At 36.9% G+C, this 16,196-nt stretch overlaps 1 protein-coding gene across 1 annotated transcript in view; it reads left to right on the top strand.

Annotated features, from left to right (window-relative positions):
• The window catches only part of DNAlig4 (DNA ligase 4), an 87,835-nt gene that overhangs the window by 18,838 nt on the left and 52,801 nt on the right, over window positions 1-16,196 (top strand). The window contains exons 13-17 of the mRNA XM_067090639.1: window positions 1,607-1,775; window positions 2,392-2,549; window positions 4,304-4,461; window positions 4,911-5,086; window positions 9,343-9,551. Of these exons, the coding sequence (XP_066946740.1) occupies window positions 1,607-1,775; window positions 2,392-2,549; window positions 4,304-4,461; window positions 4,911-5,086; window positions 9,343-9,551 (870 nt within the window). The remainder of the gene's footprint in view (window positions 1-1,606; window positions 1,776-2,391; window positions 2,550-4,303; window positions 4,462-4,910; window positions 5,087-9,342; window positions 9,552-16,196) is intronic.

Here is a 16,196-nt window from a genome sequence, read left to right as displayed (position 1 = left end):
GTTTATTATTATTATTACCACATTTTACAGACATCACCTTTTGGTAGCTCTTCTTGTCTTAGAAGTCAAGAGGCCATAGAATGAGTTCCTAGGGCCTCCTTCCAGACGGCATTATGGCTCAGCCTTTGGTTGAAAATGCTTGCTGACTTTGCTGTCACTGGAGTCTCATCTGCAGATGAGAGGGCATATTTCACAGGTTCTTGGTATTGAGAAGAAACTATTCTGAGAAGATGTGTCCTTATGTCTACACTCTTCTCCCAACAAGTTTTGGCAGAAATAGTTTCATTCTGCAGGATGGATTGGTCTTGTGCTCCTCTTCGTCCTCTGAAGAGTAAAGTTTTTGTGGAAAGAGGCATTCCAATAGCAGGGACACCTTGTTCCCTTGTGCAAGCCCAAGCCCTGCTGGGTGTTGAAGGGTACTGTGTCCATGCTTTCAGGGATAACCATACCTTCGGTGTGTATGATCAGGAAGGCTCAGACCTTGAAATGTGACAAGGAGCCTAGGTTTCCTCTTCCTTGGAAAAGGGCCAGGAATCCTACCAGCCCTCTTGGCTCCCCAACTCTTCACATAATGCTCAAGGCAAACAAAAGAAGGAAAGGAGATTTAAAGATAGACTGTTCCCCCTTACCAGCTCCCATGAATTGGGTGATGCCTGTCCTGCCATGAACAACCGGCAGTGACAGGGATTAGAGCCATGGTCAGAATGATTACACACTAATTTCAAAGGACTACTACCCTCTCCTTTCTCAGACAAGTCCCTTTTATGGGCTACCCTCCAGGATCTCCTAAAGCTCTGGCCCTTTTTGCAGAGATGAGGGTGATGCCGGATGTTGTAGATTGCCTGCTTCCTAATTTTACTGTCACCTTTCTTGTTTAGAAGTCAACTGGGGATTGGAGACTGTCACTGATATCCCTCTGTTGCACGAGTTTTGTACTATAGACTCGGTTGAAGACGGAAACAACTCATTCCAGGGCGGATCCATCAGAGAGGGCAACGTCATGCTTTCAGTGGATCTGAAGGATGTATATTTTCAGATGCCCATCTATCAGTTTGTCAGTAAAGGGACTGTATGACTTCAAAGCCCTTAGATTAGTAAATGCTATAATGGGTTGTTGTGTACAGTTTTTGTGTATTCTGTAGTGTTATGATAGGAAAAGTTTTGTGCATTTTCTCTTGACTCCCTACAACATCTCTTCCTGCTTTTATCTATTAATCTACTGCCTTTGGATGACCTGCTTTAGTCTTCTTTCTCCCGTTCATATAACTTATTTAAGAACAAATAATTTGAGCAAGCACTTTCACAGTCTAGATATTTGACCCAGTGTTCTGATTAAATGCTGTATGCTGATAATTATTATTGAAACCTCATAATATTATGATACATTCACTACAAAACACTGCAAATGCTTAGAGGGAACTTATGCCAATGAGCATATTCATAAGCCAAGCTGTTATTGTATTGTATATAACAATGGAAAATTATAAGTGCATGTTCTAAGATGTTAAGTAATCATAAGCATGATAGAATGTTTCTGATTAAACTTTATTAGAATGTTTTTGGACTGGCAGGACATTATTTAACATGTAGCTGTATATTTTTCCAGGATGTCAAATAGTGGGTCGGTTGCTTGTCTTGTGCCGTGGTCACAAGTCTGCAAAATGTTGGACAAAGTTCAGTCTGCTGTGAAGGGAAACAAAAAGGAAATGCTTTTGAAATTCATCACACAATATCGAGATCTTCTCAGGAAGAAGACAGAACGGGATCCACAAGCTGTAAGTGTTTTATATATTATGATGCTCCTTATACTGTACTGTACTACAGTACTGTATTCAGAAATTTACCATGGTATACTGAACATCGGATCATATGGTGTACTATACTTGGCTGTGCTGTGCAGTTGATCCAAATTAGCTTTTTCTAGGTTTAATGAATGAAAGCTAGAGAAAAGTGTACATATTTCTACTGTATTCCCATGGGAATACAGTAGAAATATTTTTACTTATTTTTCATGTGGAGGCCTGAAGTATCAATTATGGCAGTCTAACTTTATTATAGGTGATATGTAGGGGATGGTGACTAAGTAGATGGTACAAATCATCTTCTCAGCACAATATCTAGCTGTTTATTTGTAAGAGGAACTGGCTGTTTGGAAAGGAGAGGTCAAGAGTTCAAAAAACCAAGTTTATTTTGTACAGAGTCTGCATTTATCAGCTAGAAAATCAATATAAATTTTTATCAGTCGGGTATTATGGGTGGTAACCAAGAGGTTGTCACCACAAGGAGAAAGCAAGATTAACTTGCCACTTTTTTTTTTCTTTACTTTCTCTTGCTAGTGTCAGCAATGAAATATTTGAGGATGCATATTAAACCTAGAATTTTTCATTTCAGACTGACAGTTTCTTTCCTATGCTTCGAGTGTTACTACCAGCTCTAGATCGTGCAAGAGGTGCATATGGTGTGAAGGAACGCAAGCTGGCAGAGCTTTATATACGCATATTGGGCTTGAAGAAGGATGGCACAGATGGTCAGAAGCTTTTGAATTTTAGGTAAAGTGAATATGTATTATACTGAAATATGTGAAATACGTTATAAGCCTTTTGCGTATTTTGTAAAGTATTTCTTCCTGATTTTTTAATGGTCTTACTACGTGTATTTTAAGTATCCTAATTACATTACTTTTCGTTTTTATGTTATTCATATGGAAATTGACAGGCCCTTTGTGTCACCAGTTTTGGAGGTGATGATGTAGTTAGTTATTGTTAAAGAAAGTAATATTTTTACTCAGTTGAAGTGGACAATTATTGTTTTACTATAACAATCCCATCAGTCACATTATGCTATGTTATAATTGGTGATGATGCTGACTCACTGCATTTTGTTTACAAATGATGAAGACGAGGCTTTCTTGGGACATCATTGGTACTTAGACCCTCAGGCATCTTTATCCAACTATTTTATATTCCTTGAGTATGCCAAGCTGGCATACTCCTATGTTAATCATATTTTAATGCTAGCCTGCTCCAGGTTGTTTCACTGCTGTTTTGTGAAACTTCATATATCTAAATGTTGTGAAGATCCAGGCATCTTATATATCTTATAATTTTCAAAAATGTGTTATCCCTTTGTTTTCTCTCTCTCTCGTGTTCCCTCAAGTATTTTTTTTATATATATAATTTAGGAAATTTTAAGATACTTTATAAAAGTTTGTAAAAATATGTATAATAATTAAGAAGAGGATAACTGATTTATAAAAATAATGACTGAATACCAGTTGTTATTCAAAATATGAACTACTCCTTGACTAGACAAACATACCAACAGACATGGATGCCATTCATGTTCAAGGTGATTGTTGGAAGCTACAGGAGCTTAAAGGAAGAAGAATCATGGAAAATTATTTTTAAATACATAAAATTTAAAGGTAAATTTGATGTCCTCATTTTAGTGTATGTTTTAAGAGCTTCTTTAAAAAAGAAAAAGTCACAATTTCATAATAGAAGATAATAAAATCATATGAAATTTTTTACAGTTGACCCTCAAATTTCATGGTTTTTAAGTACATGGGTGTGATTATTTGCTAACTTTCATATTCAGCTTGCCTTCCATAATATGTACATACATTCTGAGAACTGTACCTCAGTAAGATATATATGAATTATACGAAAGCAGCAAATGGAGAAGAGAGGAGATTTGACAGCCCTCTTGTGATGGATGGGCAGGTCTTAGAAGAAGTAGAGCATTTTCGTTACCATAGAAACACACTGGACTGTGAAGATACAGAATGGATGAAATGAAGAGATATCTCGGTTACTCATAAATGAAAATTTCCATTAATTTGGAGAGCAAAGACTCTCAAGGTGTACATGAGGCCTGTACTACTATATGCATTGGAAACATGGGCTTTGACAAGGAAAATTGAGAAATTGAAGACATGTGACCTTGGAATTTAGGATTCATGGCCAGAGTATGGTAAGATCATAATGCAAATGAGGATGTGGTGTGGAGATGTGATATCAAGAGCCAGAAAAAAAAAAAAAAGACTAAGATCTCAAAAACAAAGATGGTTGGAAAAGTGATGAGAAGGGGATGAAGAAGGAGCAAGCATTTGAAACCATGGATAAAAGGCATAACCTAAGATGTAAATGAAGATTTAAATGCTGTAGGAGTTCAGGCAGGGAGAACAAAGAACAAAAGAAACTGGAGAGAATTCATTTCATGTCTAACTCCATAGAGGGAAAAGTGAATTTTATAGCATTATGATGTCAGGTATGAAGTTAATATATTTTTTAATATATTACAGAAAACCAAAGTCGTTAGCTGGGGGTGAGGCTGGAGATTTTGCAGATGTAGCATATTATGTACTTAGAAGTCGTTGCCCTGATACAGGAAAGATGACTCTAGAGGATGTTGATGGTCGTCTGACGGCTATTGCCGAGAATTATGCCGCTAAAAATCATGGTAAGATGTGCAGTGTATTTTGAATAGTAATTAATTAAACCATGAAAGATATTCTAATAGTTTTTAGGTAAGTTTTCATTAGGCAACTACCTAATCAACAGCTAAATTGGAATTAATTTTGTAGTCTTTATATTCCACATTATGCCCTCCACAGAGATGATTGGCAACTATATCAGTGGTAGATGGAAAATTCCCCCTAATCAGTACATAAAATGGCAGAAAGACTAATGGATGAATTACAGTGTTTATTACCAGATAAGTTCATCTGTTGTTCTGCCAACTCCCATCTGAACACTAAGTCTATTGGTGGTTGGTCTGATATACAAAAAGTAATAAAAAGTAACCATTTAGTAATTACACTAAATACTCTAGAAGAAACACTATTTTTTTGTTCTTGTTTTGTAACTAATTATCATATGGTACCTAATACAGATCCTGATCTATTTCAGAGGAAGTTGAGCGATCACTGTTGGTAATGCTGCGCGGCATGACAGCAACAGAACAGAAATGGCTGATTCGTGTATTACTCAAAGATATGAGACTTGGAATTGGGCAAGGAACAATATTCAACGCTTGGCATCCTGATGCCAAGGACTTATATGATGTCAACAATAGTTTGGAGAAGGTAATTCCTTTCTATTATATCTTGGTGGAGTACAGTCACACCTTGAACTTACGTGAGGTTAGGTTCTAGACCCCCTGACACAAGGTAAATTTTCACGTAAGTTTGGCAGTCTCTAAAAGTGCTAATAAATGCTTATTTCTAGAGTTTAAACACTAAATATGACCCTAGTCATGTTCCCAAATTATTAAGCTAACTTTTAAATGAAATTAAAGTTAGCTTAATACATTACCCTTAAAAAAAAGGAATAAATGGTTGACATAAAAATATAGAGTTGGAAGAGAATTTCTGTCTCTCTCCCCCCTTCCGACCGATCTATTTTTAGAAGTCTTCTCAACCTCTTTTTAATAACTTATTTATTGTGTGTCTCTTTCTCTTTGTTCTGAAATACTTTTTCATGAACCAACTGTTTTTTATTTGGACTAATAAAACTCTTAGTTATTATGTCTCTATGTTTAGAACTTATTTGCCAAACTAGCTCATTTACAGTTCGTAGATGGTACGGGTAAAGTTAGATCAATTTAAACTACCAGCTGTACAGGTGAAGACGTACAGAGAAAATATATTTGTAAAAATGTTTGAGCGCTAACTACGAAGGAGAGAGAGAGGAGAGAGAGAGAGAGAGAGAGAGAGAGAGAGAGAGAGAGAGAGAGAGAGAGAGATTGTCCTTACTTGAAATATTAAGTTAAATTATTTATGAACTATTACGGAGACAGGGAGAGAGAGAGAGAGAGTTATTCTTACGTTAGATATGAAAAGATGGAAATTCATGATTTATGAAGGAAAAAGGAAGAATAAAGAGAGAGAGAGATAGTACCAGAAATCCTTTGACATGCTGTGGGCAATGACTGACATATTTGACAGCTTTGCCCTCTCCCCTCTCTTCAAAGGTTTTGCGAAAGATTGGGAAATGATATTTGTTTGTTTTAAATATCACATTATTTAATGTAGAAATGTATAAGTTTTGTAATTACAGTTATATTATTATTATTATTATTATTATTATTATTATTATTATTATTTGAAAATTAGTGCTTATTATTAGGTCAGTCATTTATTTTACCTAATAATAAGTACTAATTTTCAAATAATAATAATAATAATACTGTAATAGCAATATAATAATAATATAACTGTAATTACAAAATTTATACATTTCTATAGTAAATTATGTGATATTTTAAACAAACAGATATCATTTCCTGATCTTTCGTGAAACCTTTGAAGAGAGGGGCGAGGGCAAAGCTGTCAAATATGTCAGTCATTGCCCACAGCGTGTCAAAGGATTTCTGGTACTATCTCTCTCTGTCTGTCTGTCTCTCTTTATTCTTTCTTTTCGTTTCTCCTCTCCTCTCTCTCTCTCTTCTCTCTCTCTCTCTCTCTCTCTCTCTCTCTCTCTCTCTCTCTCTCTCTCTCTCTCTCTCTCTCTCTCTCTTTTTCTTTTTTTTCCTTTTTCCTTCGTAAATCATGAATTTCCATCTCTTGATATCTAAATTAAGAAAGAATTTCTCTCTCTCTCTCTTTATTCTTTCTTTTTTTCCTTTTCCTTCATAAATCATGAATTTCCATCTCTTGATATCTAAATTAAGAATAATTTCTCTCTCTCTCTCTCTCTCTCTCTCTCTCTCTCTCTCTCTCTCTCTCTCTCTCTCTCATATGTTATTCTCTCTCTCTCCATAATGGTTCATAAATAATATAACTTGATATGTCAGGTAAGGACAATCTCTCTCTCTCTCTCTCTCTCTCTCTCTCTCTCTCTCTCTCTCGTGTGTTATTCCCTCTGTCTCCCTAATAATTGATAAATAATTTCACTCTCTTAAGTAAGGACAACCCTTATCTCTCTCTCTCTCTCTCTCTCTCTCTCTCTCTCTCTCTCTCTCTCTCTCTCTCTCGGATTCGCAAATGTTGCATGTCTGTGAAAAAATCGTGCATGACAAATAGTTAGGTTCCAGTGAAAAGTTCGCATATGTGTGAATTTGCGCAACTTAAATTGTGTAAGATCGAGGTATTACTGTATTATGATTAAATAGAGTGCTGTTTTACAAGGCTAGCACTGAGGCAAAATAGAAATTTGTTTTCCATAGATTTAGTAGTATTTGGTAGGTCTTCTGTCATCTTGTGTTATTGTACTGCATACAAAATACATCTCAGTGTCAGATTTTGAACATTATCATTTCCATTTTCCACCTGCTGGATCCAGTTTGGTTATTACTTATGGTGAATGGTTTTCTGTGCAGGTAGTGGAATCCTCATCAAAAGAAATTCCTTATAAGCCTTCTCAAACAATCTTTGACATACATGCTGCAGCATAGCAAACAACACTGGTTAACATATCCTAAAGGTAAAACATGATCACCATATTGAAATTATGGAAATGAACATGAAATTTGTAGTAAAAAAATCAAATCATGCACTGGAAGTTTTCAAAGTGGAATTATTGAACAGAAATAAAAAGATTAAGCTGGTAAGCTCAGAACTGAAAGTAGTGGTTTACTGTGAAAACAAAGGCATAAATGAAACAGTGCAATTACAATGATAAGCAGGGTGTGCACAAGGAAATGACAAAATCCCTTGCCAAAGTGGAAACTGCTTCAAAGCAAATTGAAACATTCCCCATAAATAAGGCTAAAAAACACAGGAAATATAACTGAAAACATGAAAGAGAAGGATGCTTGCAGGAAAACAGAAAAGGGCAAGTGAAGCTCACTTCCTAACACACAACACTACTGAATTATGTAAGATTAACGAAAATGCAACAAAAAGAATGAAAAAGCACTCTGAATGTAAACGAATGATGAAAACAAAGGCATACTGAAGCTGAACCATGGAAGAGCAGTTTAACAGCATGTTTATTTCAGAGAGTTTCATGAAAGAATGAAAGGTAACTGAGCCCTAATAGAAGGAGTATGTGCAGTGAGAGCAGCTAGATCCTTCGTACAAGTTGGCTTGACTAGGTTCCGATGCACGAAGAAAAGACAGTACAGTATATGATTAATAGGGTTGTAAAAATAACGTAATATTTTCTTGTTTTTCTTTTTAACTTTTGTACATCAGCCATTTTACTGATCACACACCTTTTCTCCAGATCTTCTTGTGACTGTTTTGTTGTATCATTGCGAGCACTTGCACACATTTTTATGTCATCAACAAAACTGCTTATTTTATTAGTCAGCTCGTAAGTGTAAGTCATTTATGTAACATGTAGACTATCTTATTTTAATAGGAGTCTTGTGACACATTAGCAAGTGATAGAAATTGTATAATTATAAATTTAATATTTATAGACAGTTATCCAAAATAAACACAAGAAGCAAAATTCTCTCAGAATGAAATCATGCCTTAAAATTAAATTGCAAATTTCAGTCATGTAGACTATTCAAATAAAAGTAGAACATACAGTAATGTGTGTATACTGTACAAGATTTTTGTCCATACTTGATAACAATATCATTTTGCATTCTATCCCACCACAATACTAAATTGGATTTTTCCAGCCCATGATGTGTTTTCACACCACCTTAATTATTTAACAAGTCACCCTCTGTGACATAACTCATGTGATGAGATGATGTAAAGGTCACGGTACTATAGCCAGGAATATAAATTGGTACAGGAAGTCATTTTGAAATACACTGGAATGTAGTCTGGTCTCATCAGCAGTACATTACAATAATCACTTAGTCCCAAAGCACAAGGACTATAATAAGAACATACCCAAAGACAGAAAATAACCTGAATACAGTATGCATAATAAGCCTGTAAAATTGTAACATACCACCATTATATTTTTACATGTATTAAAAAGTGTAAGTAGAATACTACATTGTAAAATTAGAAGAAAAGAACATAGTTGAAAATTAGCACCAAAGACACAGTAAAAACTTTTACTTATTACTTCTGCAATAATATAAGAAAATCACAACATTGATAAAGGTATAAAGACTTTGTAATGTATAAGGAACCTGAAACAACTTGAACCAGTTAGGAGAATTAACAAGGATACCCTTCTGATGTCAGAAAGTAACTCAAACACACTTTTGAATGATCAAACAATAGGTGGTATTAGTACTAAGGAAGCTAAAAATAAAACCAACCAAATTAAGTTGGCAGCCAGCAGATAGCATTGCTCTTACCTGACAAAATTAAATGGGTATATGTTACAGGTTTGTTATCTGAGTAATGAATGCTTGTTTTACCCTCTGATGTAATAATGTTATTTGATATTTTAGAGTAGTTTGATTAATTTTTTTTTTTGACAGGTTTCAGTAGCATTGCGAGATCCAACTGTTCGATTACATGAAATAGAGGTATCTTTATTCTCTGCCTTTCGTCCCATGCTTGCTGAAAGGGCATTGTTAGAAAAAGTTGAGGCTCAGATGAATCACAAGGCATATTATGCAGAGACGAAGTATGATGGAGAAAGATCTCAGATTCACAAGAAAGGCAGTGTTTATAAGTATTTTTCAAGGTAAGTTATTTTTTGGTATTGTATAGTTTACTTTTTGGATGCTTGTTTTTACGTTCTAATTTTTATCCCACATACTGTTTTTATGGAAATTACAGCACTTCTCCATACTTTATTAAATGAAAATGATTCCATATTTAGTAATGATCACTATTTATTACCATTGCTTCAGTAATTTAATTTTGGTGAGATTTTATTTTTGATCATGTAAATTTATAGAGAGCATTCAATTTTGTGAGTTTGTAAGGTGCTGATAATAATGATGTATATGTTTTAATAATTTGTTTCACAACTAGGTATTACTGGACATTGCCATTTCCTTTATCAACAGATGTCCTGAAGAATGAAGTTCAATTTGTAGTAGGCCAATACAGGCAAATGCACTTCAGTGTATAAATGTTTATGTAAATAGAGTAAAAATTTAATACTTAAGTGCATATTTGTATATCTTTGTCTATTGATCATAAATATGTTAAATATGCAAGAAAGCTTCATAACTGATTAATATTGAAGTTATATATAATGTTATTGTAAATTTTTATGTTCTTATAGAAATACAAATCATTGCCTTTTATGAAGGAGTAAACCATGGTTAAATTAAGACTTCTCTCTGTGTTCTGACTGACTGTTAAGTTGAAAGTTTTTTAAAATCTTTGCGTGGCATATATGTTTTTTTATGTTGTTTGTTCAACAGATTTGAACAAGAAAAGTGAACAGTGAAAAATGTGAAGTATGTAATTGGGTGTTTGGCCACTTGGTGTAAGAGTAACCATTTGTGTAGGTGTGCAGTTGTGGGTCCTGAGAGGAGAGGGCTGATTGGTCTCCTTCACATTATCAGCTGTGTTAGGGAAGCCAAAAGATGTTTGCTGATTTCTTCAAAGGGGGATTATGCCACCCTTAATACTGCCAAACTTCCATTCTTCTTCCCAGACTGCTGTCTCTCACTCCCTACCTTTTGCTCATTCACTTCTGGCTCGCTGAGGAAGGTGCATGTGTGAGGGTAGGTGATAAAATCTCATAATACACAACATCACAAAGCATATTGGGAATGGTGAAGAAATCCACAATGATATAAGTGAAATATACTGTATATTAAAAATACATCAGTCCCATAAGGAGAATCAAGCAGGTTCATGAAAGCCCTTGTCTACAGTATATTTTTAATATATATTTACGCTTATATCTTTGTGAATTTCTTCACCATTTGACAAACTCATGTGATGAGATTTTTATATGTATTGTATTGAGAATGTTAAGCGTCTCATATTTGAATGTACAGTATATATGTATGTGTGTGTTAACAGTTTAGTTCCATAGTGTTGGTTTGTACAAATAATTAAGTTTCTTAGTGTTTCTGTGCTTCTGTATGAATATACACTCATTTTTTATTCTGTCCATTTTTTTTCTTTTCTGTTGCATTGTTCTTTTTTTAAAAACATTACTTGTACATATTATGACATATTGCAAATGGCATGTTCGTGCCACTGTAGCTGGAGGGGTTGGCGAATGCTTGGCAGATGTGCTGTAATTTTTTCCCGTTTCTGATAATTTTCTTTCAATTCTCTGTAATTGTGATATTTTCTTGGGTGTGCATGATTGTATGTACTCATACTTAAATGCTGTAAAGTTGGTGATTGGTCATTCATTTCTTTTTGTTTTCATCGATATTTTTGTTTTTCTTATTTCATCAGGAAATTTCTTTTCCTTTAAATACAGTAAACCCCCGTATTCGCAGGGAATGTGTTCCAGACCCCCCTGTGAATAGCTAAAACCTGCGAATACTTACAACCCCCCCCCCTCTCAAAATGCTTGTAACTGTCTATCATGAAAGGTCAAACACCAAAGTATGCCTAAAAATACCAGCCTACATCAAATATACATTAAACTATTATTTTATTACTGTATTAATCTTTGAAATGATATTAATATCATTTCCAAGTCATCTTAAACATTTTATCGTTAAAAAGATACGGACGTACTCTATGGCTTACAGCTGTAGGTGAAAGTAATCTAGTCCCCCCCCCTATGTATTCAGCCATGCACATTTTCTTTCATACAGTTACAAGCCATCCCATTTTCTTTTAGAGGGGAACCATTGGTATTTATATGTAATTCACAAAGAGAGAGAGAGAGAGAGAAAAACTAAAAAAAATACATATGCACATTTTAAAAAAATTTAATACTACGTACATATTAAGATTACTACATACGTAAATCATATGGGTACTCACCAGTGATGACTGCTGATTAAAGATGATGATGATGAATTAGCTGTGCAGTCCGGTGAATGACGAAGATATGACTGCACAGCAAAGCAGATGAGTTACAACTCATCTGAGGGTGCCTCTTTGCCTTCAGGAGGCACTTTGGAAGGCACTTCTTCAGTTGATTTGGGAGGCACTACTTCAGGCAATTGGAGAGGCACTTCCTCAGGCAATTCGAGAGGCACTACTTCGGGTGATTTGGGAGGCTTTGGAGGGGCCTTCTTTGTCCGTTTGATGAACATGGTGACAGGCAGCTGCTGTCGCTGCTTCTTCATGGTGGTGAGGGCTTGATTATAGGGCTCCAATACTAAATCAAGGATGTTTGAAAACTGTGAGGAGCATTCCATGTAAGGATCCCATGTTGAAACATACTCCTGCGTATCCTTGATCATTCTCTTAATGCGGGATAGGCGTTCCAAAGTCAGGTCGCCCTCCTCTTCCTCCTGCTCCTCCCCTGAACAGGCCTGGCGTATCTTCCTCTTTACTGGCAGACTTCATCAGGTCTTCCAAATTCTGGTCCATCAGGGGGTCAGAGTGGGCATCAATGAGGGTGCCGACTTCATCCTCGGTGATGTCCTCGAAGCCTTCTCCATCTAGAATCCTTGCCAACTGGACAGTCTTGTTAATGGCCAAATGTTGAATTTCTTCAGGAGAGAAGCCCCTGTAATCATGAACACAATCCGGCCACAACTTGTTCCAGCACGCATTCAGGCTTCTTCATGTCATTCAGTGATTGGTTGATGATGGTCAGACATGTGGCAATCATGAATTTACGCCAATAGTCTTTTAGCATAAATTCACTGCCATTGTCCATTGCACTCACAAGGTGCTGGAGGGAGTTCCTGGTATAGAGTGCCTTGAATGTGCGGATCATGCCCTGGTCCATAGGCTGGGGGAGAGAGGTGGTGTTGGGAGGGAGGAACTCAAGCTGGACTCCCTTGTAATAAAGATTGAGAGGGTGGCCACCAGCATTATCCATGACCAGCAACACCTTGAACTTCATGCCCAAGTCGTTCAGGTATTGCCTAACTTGAGGGATGAAGCTCTAATGGAACCAGTACAGGCAGTCCCCGGTTATCGGCGGGGTTCCGTTCCCGACGGCGTGACAACAACCGAAAATCGCCACTAACCGAAAATTGGCGATAATAGCACTGATCCCTGGTTAGCGGCGCCGATAACCGGAGATCAGCGCCGCCGATAAGAGGCGATCAGCACCGATAACCGGTTATCAGTGACGAAAATCTGGTTATCGTCGTCGCCAGACAAGCGCCATAAAACCGGATCGCCGGTAACCGAAGCTGCGGATAACTGGGGACTGCCTGTACTCTGTAAGGACTTTGGTGATCCAGGCCTTAGGGTTATGCATCCAGAACACAGGAAGCAACGCCTTGTTCTTATTCTTGAGGGCCGTGGGGTTTGCAGCCTTCTAAATGAGGCCTGGTTTAAGCATGAAACCAGCCGCATTTCCACACATGATGAGGGTAACCCTATCCTTCTAGGCCTTGAATTTGAGGCTTTAGCTTCATCCTTCATGAGGTATGTCCGGGAAGGCATCTTCTTCCAGAACAGGCCAGTCTCATCCATACTGAACACCTGTTCTGGATGGTAGAGCCCTTCTCCTCGAGGATTTTCTTGAAAGTCTGGATATTTTGCAGCTGCTTCAATGTCTGCAGAAGCTGATTCCCCATGAAGAGTAACAGACTTTAGGTGGAACTACTTTTGAAATCGGTGGAACCACCCCTTGCTGGCCTGGTAACTTTGAGGAGCTGATGATGGTCCTGCTTGGGGCTCTTCCTCCTTTTCTTCTTTTTTTTCTTCTTCTGCTTCTTTAGGCGCGGGTTCATCGAAGCCTAAGAATTGTAATTCCCCTTCTTCAACGCCTTCCTATGCCTGTACTACGTCATCGCCTTCCGAAGCAGTTGATAACTGCTGGTAGAGTTATCGTGCTGTCTCGTGAATGATGTTGGAGTCGAGGGGCACGTTCTTCTTCCGGCAATCCTTTATCAGGAATGCCAGCATAGATTCCATCTTCACGATTGTTTTATCCCGCACTGTCTTTGCACTTATGAAGTAGCTCATACTTACAGACTTTCGTATCTCTGCTGCTTTCTTCTGTTTATATCTCACTGTGCACTCATTAACATTAAAATGGCTGCCAACTGCGGCAAAAATTTTGCCCTCCTTTAACATGTGAAGAACTTTCACTTTCTCCTCGAGTTTCATAACCATCATCTTTCTTTTAGACTCTTTGCCAGAAGCCTTAGAAGGAGCAGGGCATTTTTTAGGAGGCATTTTAGGGCCGATTACCGCTGATGCACAAAGATTAAGAAACCAAACACAAAACTACACGATTTCACACAATCAAAAGATGCTGCGGACTACGCTTGCACTGAGAAGGATGTCGTAGATGTGGTCTCCTAGAATTCCATGTTCGCGAGTTGGTCTTGAGTATTCAGCCAATCAATGCCAAGTGAACAGCCAGTGAGCACCAAGGAAAATGAATGGCGCTTCTGGATTGGCTGCTTTGCAGATGACAGCCAATAGAGTGTTCAGTATCATTGGTCCTGGGTACACATACATTAATATATTACAGTACTGTAATATTTGAAAATTAGTAAATTTTTTTTTATCATACAAAATTTACTTAAATAGTCATGAATATATGCTTAGTACGTACATGAAAATGATACGTACCGCAGACATAAACATACGTACCCTGCTACTCCTGTTGTCTTACATATTTTAGATATGCTCCACGTACTACCTGTAGTACTACATATCATCCTAAAACACTTTTGTATGTAATATTTAAAATCATCCAACAACAAAACATTTAATAAAATGTACAAGGCAGTCCCCGGTTTACAACGGGTCCGGCTTACGACATTCCGAGGTTACGGCGCTTTTCAAATATATTCATCAGAAATTATTTCCTGGTTTACGACGCATGTTCCGGTGTTACAACGCTTATGACACCGATCCAATGGAAGAAATATGGCTCCAAAATGGCAGAATAATAAAAATTTTGAGCTTTTTTTTATGAAAAACTCAATAAAATTGCAATTTACATCATTTTCAATGCACCAAAAGCATTAAAAGTAAGGTTTTCTTTGGAATTTTGACGAATTTTGAGGATTTTTTGGATTACAACGATTTTCGGTTTATGATGCGGCGTAGGAACGGAAGCCTCGTCATAAACCGGGGACTGCCTGTACTGTATGCGCAGAGTATCGATGTTAGTATATGTATGCGCAGTAGTACTGTGCGTAGAGTATAACGTTGCGGCAAATGACAAAATATAACTCGTTTCATTTCTACCTCTTGTTTGTGTGATGTGCGTGAACAGTACTATGGGCTAAGAATATTTTTCGAAATTGTGCACTAAGATGTCCTCTAAATGCTCTGCTTCTTCTAAGGCCTCTGGCAAAGAGCCTACAATTAATGAGTGATGAGAAGAAAGTAGACGTGATTATTATGTCAAGAGAGGGCAAAAGTCACGGAGAAGTAGCAGCCCATTACAGCATGACATTAAATGCGGTCGCCTGCATTGAGCATGAACAAGGTAAAATACTCATGCAACCCTACCGTACCACCTTCGTTGCCATGTTCAAATACCTTAACATGACAGAGCCTCCCGAAACCCCTGACAAAGCACCTTCTGAAGAAGGTGAAGAGGTGCCCTCAGACAAGATGTAACTCCTCTGTTTTGCTGTGCAGCCATATCTCCATCATCATTCATCATACTGCACAGCTAATTCATCATCATCATCTACAGTATAATCAACATTCATCACCAGTTAGTACCCATATGATTTAATCTTACTATTTATTATTATTACAGGTACCCAATGTAGTATTGCATAGTATTATTATTTACTTTGATTACTATTATGTACTGTAGTATTATTATTAATTTAGATTATTATTTAATGTTATTATACAATAAATAATATGAAAATACAGAATATTGCTATATGAAAAAAAAATCTGTATCCGCAAATAGGCAGATTCCCTGCGAATATTTTTATAGATATGTTCCACAGAAAAATCCGCGAGTACGTGAGTTTTCCCGTGAATAAATTTTGAATAGGTTCCACAGAAAAATTCGCAAATAGGTGAGTCCACGAATACTGAGACCGCGAATAGGGCGTTTACTGTATTTTGTTTTCTGAAAGGCGTAGTTATGTATATATTCATCACTAGTAATTGCTGTAGAGTTTTGGAGGCTTCTTTTATTGTTTTGTTTTTTTATTTCAAGATGTTAGGAACCCATTCCATCAAAACCATGCTATGGTAGTTCATTATCTATACTCTGTTTTTTTCCATCTGTCCACCCTCCTGTGGTGCTCGCGCATGGTAACATTGCGTCTGGGGCTTTAAGTAG

This window comes from Macrobrachium rosenbergii, chromosome 47 (genome assembly GCF_040412425.1).
Source record: "Macrobrachium rosenbergii isolate ZJJX-2024 chromosome 47, ASM4041242v1, whole genome shotgun sequence".
NCBI lineage: Eukaryota > Metazoa > Arthropoda > Malacostraca > Decapoda > Palaemonidae > Macrobrachium > Macrobrachium rosenbergii.
The sequence above is the reverse complement of the archived record's forward strand: the minus strand, read 5'-3'. Positions and strand labels throughout refer to the sequence as shown.